General features: G+C 40.3%; 1 protein-coding gene across 4 annotated transcripts in view; it reads right to left on the reverse strand.

Moving 5' to 3' along the window:
- The window catches only part of OTUB2 (OTU deubiquitinase, ubiquitin aldehyde binding 2), a 95,717-nt gene that overhangs the window by 73,050 nt on the left and 10,344 nt on the right, over nt 1-12,323 (reverse strand). For all 4 annotated transcript variants that reach the window (XM_033953348.1, XM_033953347.1, XM_033953345.1 and 1 more), the window contains exon 2: nt 1,019-1,120. In XM_033953348.1, coding sequence (XP_033809239.1) covers nt 1,019-1,120 — 102 coding nt within the window. The remainder of the gene's footprint in view (nt 1-1,018; nt 1,121-12,323) is intronic.

Raw genomic sequence — 12,323 nt, forward strand, 5'->3', positions numbered from 1 at the left:
CAGCCTGGCTTGTAGGAAGAAAGACTGATGTTTACAGAACCAATGACAGTGATGAGGTATGAGGGGGAGGGGTTTAAGTCTGAAATTTGAGGCTTCCTACAAAGTCCTAGCAGGTAGACGGAAATAACCCACTGGTCCCGGAATAAAGTGGGATTGTACAACAACATAAGATTGTAACAAATCACTATGGATCAAAATATTACACTAGAAACTTTTAAACAGTTAAGCCTTAAGGAGTGAACTAATAAAAGTGACAGGTTGATCAGTTTTCACTTTATGTGGTGTCGTTTTACACTATCTTTATAAACTACCAAAATTTGATTTGCTTTAATGCCACACAATTACATTTTTAAAGATTAAAATCAATTTCCTTTCATACGAGAATCATCAGGATATACAAACAAAAAGGGTCAAACAAGTTGTAAGTGGTATTTTCTAGCTCAAGCTATGCTTTCTATATATAAGTAAGCCATTTTGATTGTAACCACGGAGAAGGGGGTAAATCAAATCTCATTCCCTTTTCATTTCTTTTGTGTGCACAATTCTCAAACTAGTCACAACTTAGTTTAGTAATAAGGTGATGACCTATATCTTGTTTTATGATCTTTGTCTTTTAGATCTGAGAATTATGTAAGGACTTCATTAATTCAAAGAATGAAATAAGGGTCCCTATTCTCGCTAGATTCAACTAACTATTATACATTTAAAAAACAGCTATCATGAAGTTAAAAAGTTTCAGGATCAAAGCCAACCGCACTAAACATAGGCTAGTCCTCTACCCTCCCTACTGATAAAACTATCTCCTGTTTTTCTACCTGTTGTCAGGACTTATTATTTTCCTTTGAGTGCAGTTGCTCTTTGCCTCCCCTAGGTGACTGCTTAGTCTTCTCTAATGGTTGAGCTGACCCTAGAGAAGAGACAGGACTCGCCCTCTGTACTGAAGCATGCAGCACTGCCGAGACATTTTCATCTTATTACACTTTTGTAAAGAACAACAAAAATAGAGCCAACATTCTACCTTAAGTTTCCACTGGAATATTTCATCTTCAGGACGTTCATCAAGTATTACTGAGATATCACATTTTTCTGATATTAGGTGTAAGGAAAATTCATAATCAGTCTAGGACAAAAATAAAGAAAGAAAAACTAGACAAAGCGATCGTGTCAATGTTTCCAAATCACTTGAAAGAAAACTTGTATTTCTGTAAATTGCCCTTAATTATAGGGCTCCATTTACTAAGGTGCGCTAGCAGTTTTAGCGCGCACTTAGCGTGCGCTACAATACCACACGTGCTAAACTCTAACGCCTCCATAGAGCTTGCATTAGTATTTTTTAGTTAGCGCGCGTTAAAAACGCTAGCGCACTTAGTAAAAGGAGCCCATAGTCTTCTCTTTCAGATAACATTTCAAATAAGTAAATTAGTGTTGCATTCCCTGAACAGAAAATATGGGATTCAAGAGCTGTCTTGGTTGGGGTACAGTTGTGGAAGGAATAAAAGTTTCTTTTGACACAAATGAGACCTCTGAATTATTCAGGTGGATTAGATAAAGAAGCCCCCATCAAAAATGCTCTTTTGCTTAACTAACTAATTGTGGTAACTATTATTGGAGGGGTTAGTTCTGAAGGTGACAAGGAAGTGACTTACCATTAAACTGACTCTGGCTTTCAATAGCATCCTCTCATTACTTTTGTATCCAGTTATGTATGTCAGCTTTACGTTGTTCTCACTCAACACTTGTAATACAGTACTTTCTTAAGGGTGTATCATAAACACTCTTTATTCTTCATATAACACATACCGTATAATATATCTTCCAAGACCTTGGCAGTACCGCTGTGCGAAAAAGAGCTTTTTCATGCACAGACTTTTGGCACCCAAATCGTCATCAGTCTTATCTTATTTTATCTTAAATATTTTTCAATAAATTATGTTTAAATTATTTAAGTTAATACTCATCTTTTGTATCAACCCGGCAGAGGGATTTTAGTTCCGACATAGAACTATGTTTCACCGTGGCTTTTTCAAGGAAGTTCCTCTAAAAAAGAATAGCATTGTTCAACAAATATACCTTTTACTATCAACATAATAGCGTAACTTTTAAAGCAATCAAGGCTTTAGAATATAACTTTTTACCTTGTGCAGCTGAGTTTGTTAATCCCATATCACTGTTTTGAATTGAGAGCAACATGACCGCAGCTTTGTTCTTTATTTATACGTATCACATCATTACTGACGTACCTAGTCCAGGAAAGCCTTATCAAATACAGCAAGCAGACTTTAAAGAGACTATTTAAATAAGAGTTATCCACTCTATCTAAATATTAATCCCTTAGGTTTCACTAAATTCAGGTGATAGATCCATTTTTGTTCTTTAAAGTTTAATTTCGCTTCTTCAGTACCTCCCTCCCACCCAACTGTAACTTGATTCTCCATTTAATATCTGAAATACAGTGGTTTTTTTAATCTCGCCAATGTTGAACTAACGGGGCTTAAAGGTTTCCTGTTATTCTGGATTTATGTTCAGTTAATCTTACAGAAACTTTCCTACTTGTTCTACCCACGTAAAGCAAGTCAAATGGGCATCTAATAAGATAAACTACCTCTCTACTATCACATGACGTTCAAGAGGTAGAGTAATACTTTCTTTTTCTTACAGGATCAATTCAGGACTCTCCTATCCATGCACTTTCGCACCACTGACAGTGTCCACAAATTATGTGGGAACATTTTTCATTGACTGCTTAATCTCAAATCTATTAATAATAATAATAACTTTATTTTTGTATACCGCCATACCCAGGGAGTTCTAGGTGGTTCACATCAATTAATCAGAGTTACAAGCGGTTCATATCAATTGATCAGAGTTGTAGGCAAGGAAGTAGTTGAGGTTGGAAGGGGAGGGGAGAGTGGGTCAAGGGGGGTAGAACAGTAGAGGTAGAACAGTAGTACAACCACGTTTATAGGACACTGAGCATTTAGTTGTAGTATAGACCAGGGATCTCAAAGTCCCTCCTTGAGGGCCGCAATCCAGTCGGGTTTCCCCAATGAATATGCATGAGATCTATGTGCATGCACTGCTTTCAATGCATATTCATTGGGGAAATCCTGAAAACCCGACTAGATTGCGGCCCTCAAGGAGGGACTTTGAGATCCCTGGTATAGACCAATGACATTTAATAATAGCAAAGGCTGAACTACTCAAAGAAGTAAATGGAAGAATGCAAATCATTTTTTGTTCTTGTATTTTGATCTTCGTTTCTTGTAATAAAAAAAATCTCTGAGCATACTTAGCACGTAAGTATGCCTTATGAATAGCCTTAGTGGGATACCCTCGCTTTTTGAAATATTTCCAAATACACCAAAAATGTACTTACTACTGAAAGGGAATAAAAATCTACAATCACCCCTAGGGTGCCTGATAGTCTACTAAACAGTCTATTTTAGAACCATTGCTTAAGTTTTTAGACTATTTTTTGAGAACGGAAGTTAAAAACATAATGTCTTTTATTAAGGATTCTTCTCATCTTTTGAGAATAATGGAAGATACAGGAGATCTCTCAGGAATGACTTTTTGTGACTTTAGACATCACCTCATTATATACTGTGATCCCCCAATCTGCAGCTCTAACTCATATTATTAAAAACATACTAGAACAAAAAGATCTTGGTCATTTTAAAGCTGAATGGCTGCTTGAACTAGCTAAACTGGTAATCAATCATAACTACTTTTATTATCATGGAGAATATTATATGAAGTTACAAGGTATTGTGGTGGGGACGACTGTAACAAGATCTAATATACCCGTCTGATTTTTTTTTTTTTTTTCAAAAAGTTAAGCTCTGGAAAAGATTCTTGGATGATAGTTTTATATTTTGGACTGGATCTTTAATTGAATTGGAGGATTTTGTGAATTATATTAATACCCTTGACCCTCATCTGAAGTTTACAATGACTTACCACTCTACCAACATAGCATTTTTGGATTTGATGCTAATGAGAGGAACTGATCACAAGATAGTAACAACCCTTTATAGGAAACAAGTAGAACAGAACAATCTTCTACATTTTATGAGCGATCATCCATATCATTTGAAGTATAACCTACTGGTGAGTCAATTCTTGAGGATCCAAAGATTATGTACTTATCAGCAAGTTCAATCTAAAATACTAAGTATATATTTCAAAGAGCGAGGATATCCCACTAGAGTTATTCATAAGGAATATTTACGTGCTAAGTACGCTCAGAGATTTCTTTTATTACAAGAAATGAAGATTGAAATACAAGAAGAATGAATGATTTGCGTTTTTCCGTTTACTCAGCAGTTCAGTCTTTGCTATATTAAACAGCATTGGTTTATAATACAACTAAGCGCTCAGTTTGCAGAACAGCCTATTGTGTCCTATAAACGTGGTCGTACTACTGGCTACATGTTGTCTATTAATAAATTTGAGATTAAGCAGGCTATAGTAAATGAAGAATGTTCCCATATAATTTGTGGACACAGTCAGTGGTGCGAAAGTGCATGGACAGGAGAGTCCTGGATTGATCCTGCTACAAAAAGTATTACACTACCTCTCGAACGTCATGTGATAGTAGAGGGGTAGGTTATCTTATTAGATGCCCATTCGACTTGCTTTACTTGGGTAGAACAAGTAGGAAAGTTTCTGTAAGATTAACTAAACATAAATCCAGAATGACAACAGGGAACCTTTAAGCCCCGCTAGTTCAACACTGGCAAGATAAAATAAAACACACTGTATTTCAGATATTAAATGGAGAGTCACTGATCAAGTTACAGTTGGGTGGGAGGAATGTAATGAAGAAGCGAAATTAAACTTTAAAGAACAAAAATGGATCTATCATCTGAATTCAATGAAACCTAAGGGGCTTAATATTGAGATAGAGTGGATATCTTATTTAAATAGTCTCTTTAAAGTCTGCTTGCTGTTATTTGATAGGGCTTTCCTGGACTAAGTACGTCAGTAATGACTTTTGAAATGTAATGACGTGATATGTATAAATAAAGAAAAAAGCCGCAGCCATGCTGCTCTCAATTCAAAACTGTGATATGGGATTAACAAACTCGGTTGCACAAGGTAAAAAGTTATATTCTAAAGCCTTGATTGCTTTAAAAGTTGCGCTATTAAATAAGACTGGTGACAATTAGGGTGCCAAAAGTTTGTGAATGAAAAAACTGTTTTGTACAGCAGAACCACCGAGGTCCTGGAAGTTATATTATAAAGCTTTAGGTTATGCCATTCTAACAGTAATATTCTTGCAGTTATGGAACTGTGATAGGTTTAACCATAAACTATGGTAAAATAGGAGTGATACACTGCTCAACACAGGAACTCCTGACTACATCACCAAAACAGTACCCTGGTCCAATCACCATTTGATCACATTCAACTATACTTACACAACAAATCAACCATCAACCAAGAAGCAAACACAACATAAGAAAATATACAATGATACTATCAACTTAGTGTTTCACAACACCCAGTGCGCATACCACTGTACCACCCTCCACTCCCAAAGCCGGCCCTATAATTTCGTTGGAGCTGGATTGGCTTCCTTCTCTCCCAGCAACATTCCGTTCAGGGATGCAGGCAGTGACTCACACGCTGCATAGCTGACCCGGAACCTTCTCTCTGATGTCAGAATTGACATCAGAAGGAAGGCTTGTGGCCAGCCACGTGCATGTGAATCGCTGCACGCGCCATCCCTGAACGGAGTTGCTGCTAGGGGAGGATGCAGCAAGTCTGGCTCTAACAAAGTAACAGGGTTGGCCAGGACAGGATTAATTTGTCGAGGGTCCCTAGGCACACAAGTACACTGGGCCCCCTGCCCCACTCCACCATGCGCCCAGGCGGAAATAGGAAGCTGCGTCAAAGGGAAGCTTTGGGCAAGCAGCACCGCTTGCACAATTACAGTTCCTGTTGCCTTTCTTACCCACGTTGCTTGCTTGTCTTATTTTCCGTCAATGGAGAGGAGGGGGGGCCCGTGTTGCCAATCGATGCTGGAGGGGCCCATCGCCATTTGGAAAAAACAATGTTGATGCCCTCCTTCATCGGGCCCCCCTGACCATTTTGGACCCTAGGCACGTGTCTACTTAGCCTATTGGTTAATCCTGCCCTGGGGTTGGCTTCAGGGGTGGCTTCAGCAATTTATCCCTGGCAGCGGCTTCAACAGGGGGGGGGAGAGGCAGCCAGGGAACCCTGGCGGCTCGGAGGAGTGTGGGCGGGGATCCCCGGCATGCAACTTAATTTTGGAACAAAGCTGGAAGACAGGGAGAGGGCATGAACATTGGACACAGAAGGGAGGGAATAGAAAGGGAGAATTGATGGACATGAGTGTATGAATGAGAGATGGAACACATGGGGAAAGGAAGAAAGGAAAATTTGTTATAGAGATAGAGAAGTGAGGTAGATATGCATGGGGAATAGAAGGATGAGAGGGAGAAATGTTGGATATAGTGATGGAAAGGGCAGATTGAAGGGGATTCAAGGGGGAGGAAAGTTGGACAGTGATGGAGGGAGAGATGTGGCATTGTGCTGGAGAGGGGTGATAGGGCATAGGGCATGTGGGCAATGGTGAAAAATGCTGCACATGATCCGAGGGACGAGAGAGGGAGAATGTTGGATGTGGCAGTGATGCTGTTCTCAAGTTAGACAGACAGTGTGAGAGAGGGAGACATATTGCCAATAGGGGTGGAGGAGAGAGGAAGAAAAGTTGGATTCATGGAGAGACAGAGAGAGAGAGAGTTGGTTGGGGAACGGAATGGGGTCCGGAGGAGAGGAAGCATGTAGGAAGCAGAAAGAAATATTGGATGCATAGTCAGAAGGAAATGCAACCAGAGATTCATGAAATCACCAGACAACAAAGGTAGGAAATATAATTTTATTTTCAATTTAGTGATCAAAATGTGTCAGTTTTGTGAATTTATATCTGCTGTCTATATTTTGCTCTATATTTGTCTATTTTTCTGTAGTTGTTACTGATTGCATATTTTTAAGTCATCTGCCTTGACCTCTTTGAAATCCCCCCCAATATAAATGATAATTAACATTTTCTCTGCGTACTCTGTGCTTTGTGTTTTTTTAAATTTTGTGATTACCTTTATGTATTAATAAAATTATATTGTGTGTATATGAAAAATGGAAGAAATTGAGTTATAATTAGTACTATTATTATGGGGGTAGAGTCAGGGGTGGAGCTTGGGCGGGTACTCAGGTGGTATTTGTTAGGCTTAGGGGATACTTGGCTTGAAGAAGTTGAGAAACACTGACTTAGAGGATCTCTCCACAGGCCTTTCCAACCTAGTAGAAACATTAAAACCCAACTCAATCTGTTGACGAGACTGCTGTGGACTGGCAAACTGAGGTAAAACTCTACAAGGGACTAGCACCAGTCAAAGAGATCAAATACTATCCCCGGAACTACTCCTCCACATGGTTTACCAACAACTTAAGAACCAAGCAAGAAGGAAATGCAGGCTTGCAGAGATGATATATAAGATGCAGGAACTTTATTGAAGATAATCAACTGTTACTTTCCAAAGAATGGTTCAGATTGGTTGGAAACTGGGACCCAACACAGTCCATGTTTCGAATAACACTTCTTCTTCAGGGGTCCAAGGTGTTATAAATCCATCTAAAGTAAATCAAGAACCATATGAAGTAAAGCGGAAGGACATAAAATTCATTAAAAACAGGCGGCACTGAGGTGGCGTTTTATGACAGGAACCTCCCGTCGCCTGTTTTTAACAAATTTTATGTCCTGCCGCTATACTCCATATGGTTCTTGGTATACTAGATTTATAACACCTTGGACCACAGAGGTGGCGTTTTATGACAGGAACCTCCAGTCGCCTGTTTTTAACAAATTTTACGTCCTACCGCTATACTCCATATGGTTCTTGGTATACTGGATTTATAACACCTTGGACCCCTGAGGAAGAAGTGTTATTTGAAACACGGACCGTGTTGGGTCCCAGTTTCCAAACAATCTGAACCATTCTTTGAAAAGTAAAGGTTGATTATCTTCAATAAAGTTCCTGCATCTTGTATATCATCTCTGCAGTTCTTCTTTTGGTTTTGCTGTTTGACTTTCACTGCAGACTTGTTGGATTCTTCTTTGTTTTGACAAATCCAGGCTTAACAGTGACAGGTCCAAATGGAAGGAACTGCATGAAGAATATAAAAAATCCACCCTAGAGGCTAAAAAGATATACTACTCCTAACAACTATTAAAGATCCCCAATAGCTCAAACAACTTTTTAAACTAACAAAAAAGATACTCGCAACATCACAAAGAGACAACCAATGCTTTAACAACAAACTCGACAGTGAAATGAATAGTGTGATGAGGTAGCTCATGCATGAGAGGACAAGGGTATAGAGTAATTGGGTGAAGTTGGACTCAGAAAAGTAGTGCAGGTCCAGTACAGTTCCAGATCAGTGGAGCTCCGTGAGCAATTTATCTGTCTTTTCTGGGGTTTTTAAAAATTTTACACACAATATGGACACAGCTGTTGCATGAGTATGTGTCCTGCACCTAACTACGTTCTGACTATAGGCATGGAACATACACTCACACAACAGATGCACAGACAACTATCATCAATTCCAGACCTGCTGGAAAATTCTGCCCAGGATGAGGTAGGTGTTCCCTTCTGTACATTATAAGGAGTACTTATTTTAATACTAGTGAACTCATTGCAATACATCTGCATAGAGTTTAGTGGCTGCTACCGTTATTAGTAGAAGCCCCCTTCCCCCCATGAACCCTTTTGAGGCTGAGCTGCCTTGCAAGTAAGACTGGCTACAACCAGTTTCACTTCCATGGCAAGTTTTTGAGAGTGCACCCCTTACAGAGTAGGTTATGAGCCTGAAGCAAAGCAGACAGCAGTTACCGTAATCAATCCTATCTTGTCCTGTTCCTGGCCCACTCAAACCTTCCCTGGTTCCACAGTTTCACTTCTTTTTTATTGGCAACTTAAGCCCCGAATACAAGATATTCACAACTGTCACGCACAGATGTGGGGAGCAATGAAAACAAACCTGATTTATGTGGTAATCCTGTAATCATATTTTTTAAAAATTGTGACCTGTGGGAAAGTGGGAAAAAAATAATTTTTCACCATTGGTTTCTAGATAGACCCCAACAGGTTGCTGAAGTGGGGCACAGGCACCAACATTTCACAACGACGAGCTATCAAGCACAATATAAAGTTACTCCTTCCTGGACACAATGAAGAGCCTTCTCAAAACAGGGGGTGCTCAGCACGCACTGGCAACCACAGAGCTGGATTCTATGAGATGGGGAAGGGAAAAGTATTTTGGATTTAGATCAGGACTTTTTCAATTTGTTTATTAGAATTTATTAAACCACCTTTATGATGGGATTCACTCAATGTGATCATTTCACTTGTTACACTTGTAACTTTATGTCAAACAACGAGATAAACATGAAGACAGCAACCTGAATCATAAATAGAGCTAAAAACTGCATGCAGAAATTTGGGCACGTGTTTAATTTCTGTACACAATTTAATTGAACAAGTCACTTATACTTGGAACTAATAATCAATCAGCAGCACTGTCAATTAAAATTTACACACATTTTTAGGCGCTGGGATCCAAAAAGGGGTGTGGTCATGGGTGTTCCTGTAATTTATGCACACTGTTATAGAATAAGGGGGATCCACACCTAATTTAGGTACAAGGATTTACACCAGGTCTTAGTTGGTGTAAATCCTTGCATTTAAAATTAGGCCCAGTTCCCAGCACTAAGCGCTATTCTATAAACAGCACAATTGTGACTTGGATTGGCCTCCTTGAAGACGGGATACTGGGCTAGATGGACCATTTGTCTGATCCAGTAAGGCTGAGCCAGTTGGAGGGCTCAGCGGGAAACCTTGCTTGTTTAAAAGTTCCCCTTTCCTTTGGCTCTGCCATTTTGTTCTTCCCAGAGCAACTGAGGATCCCCTCGAGCGTGGGAGAGCACTCCGCCCCCCACCGACGCTCCAGCCACTGAGCCAGTTAAAAAGCTCAGCATGTAGCCGTTCAGCACACCGTCTAAGGTGCACCATCTAAGGCACAGGTGTCAAAGTCGGTCCTCGAGGGCCAGAATCCAGTCGGGTTTTCAGGATTTCCCCAATGAATCTGCATGAGATCTATTTGCATGCACTGCTTTCAATGCATATTCATTGGGGAAATCCAGAAAACCCGACTGGATTCCGGCCCTCGAGGAGGGACTTTGACACCCCTGATCTAAGGCATAAGTCCCAATCACTTGCCACCAACAAACACCTAGAGAAAGATCAACTATCTAATCCCCAGGAAATCACCTACAACATCACTCCCACCAACCCCCTAGGTCTTTCACAATGAAAGCTATACCACAAACACAAACTATCCTACTGATCATCTTGCTCCTAACCAACTGGAAGGCCTGCAGCAAACAACATCTCCCCAATACCAATTATTTCAACCACAAATAGAATTCACCACCCAGCCAGGAGAACCATTACAAACAGAAATATAAACTCCCAGACCTGCATACACCATATCACACCAAAATGGAGGAGAAGACCAACAAACCCTTCCAGGACTAAACAACACCCCCAACCAAGAACACTTGTCTACCCAAAAGCAACAAATAGTGCGCAAACCGAATACACCACACTAACATGTGCCTACATAAACATCAGAGCTCTAGGCCCAAAGGCAGAACACATAAAACTGGATAAAAACTGAAAATCTAGACTGCCTCTTCCTCACTGAAACCTGGCTAACCTCAGACTCGGATCCCAGGATAACGGAAGTTTGCCTGAAGGATTACAAGATAACAGTGGTCTGCAGGGGGAAAAAAAAAAGGAGTAGGTCTAGCCATCTTAGTCAGAAACTCCCTAAACTTAAACATACTAGACAAAACATTCACCCCAAACATGGATCTACTAGCCTGCCAACTTTCATGCATCCATAACCTGCATGCTCTGCTACATAACACCAGGGAATTGGAACACAGCAAGACCAGAATTCGAAGATTTTATATACTGAAACTCACTAACGGCAACTTACAACCAAATCCTAGGAGATCTAAACCTCAATCTCGAAGACCATACTTCTAAGCAAGTAAAAAAACTACTATCTTACCTTGAAGCCTTAACCTACAAAATCATAGACCCACAAACCACACACGAGAAAGGCCACCAACTAGACATTGCAGCCTTCATGATCCAACAGCCCATTCTACCAGAGATTCAAACCCCAAATGGAAAATGATCCAGATCCATCTGATCAGACCATTACACATACACCTTCAATATCAACTGGGCCAAAGGCAAAACCAAACTAAAATCCCAAAGCTTAACCTACAAATCACATAAATATATCAACTCCTCCAAATTCTGGAATAAAACAGACGCTACAATCCAAGAATGTGACCCCCAAAGACTTTAACTCACAATGGTGCAATATAAGTACAACTACCCTAGATGAGTTAGCCCCAATACAAACAAAAAACAGAATCAGCAGATGTGCCCAGGATCCAAGATGGCACTTCCATGAGCTTGATGAGAGGACGCCAGGAAGTTCGCCGATAAATTACTTTGCTACTTTTTTCATTGAGAACTATTACCTTTTAGTATGCCGAAGCGAATAGGCAGGAGCACGGTTGGGGCCTCACCGTGCTCCGGACCAGTAGCTGTCGGCACTATCGATGAATTCCTGCGGCAGATGCAGGACATCACGGCAGCGGCGACAGATTCCCCGCTGGAGGCGCGGCAACGAGGTGAGATGCAGGCGGCCTCTTTGGGGCTTGAAACAACGCTTAGCCCCAACACCAGAGCACCGCCCCTACAACCCCACATTACTAGTTCTCCGAGGGAGGGAGTGTTGCCAAGAGATGGAGGACATTCTACCCCTGAGGCCAGAGAACTCGATCTGGAGAGCAGAAGTTTAGGCTCTCAGTTTTCTCATGGGAGCCTGAACCTAGAAAGTGAGGATTTAACATCTGGTAAAGCAAGAACAGTCCAGACGGAACAACGACAGAGAGAGACTGCATTTGGTGAGCAATTTGGAATAAATTTGCAAGCTTTCTTACCTCAAAAACCCCAGGAAGTTACATTAGAATTCCTTTGGGATTTGATTTCTAATTTGGGAAAGACCTTTAATTCTCAATTCCAACAATTAGAAGGGAAAATCAAGAATTATGACACTGAAATAGAGAACTTGAAAAAAGATTTAGAAGTTTCTAAATCTTTAATGAATAATTTTCAAGAAGATATAGGATTATCAAAGAAATTTCAAGA

This window comes from Geotrypetes seraphini, chromosome 7 (assembly GCF_902459505.1).
Source record: "Geotrypetes seraphini chromosome 7, aGeoSer1.1, whole genome shotgun sequence".
NCBI classification, from domain to species: domain Eukaryota; kingdom Metazoa; phylum Chordata; class Amphibia; order Gymnophiona; family Dermophiidae; genus Geotrypetes; species Geotrypetes seraphini.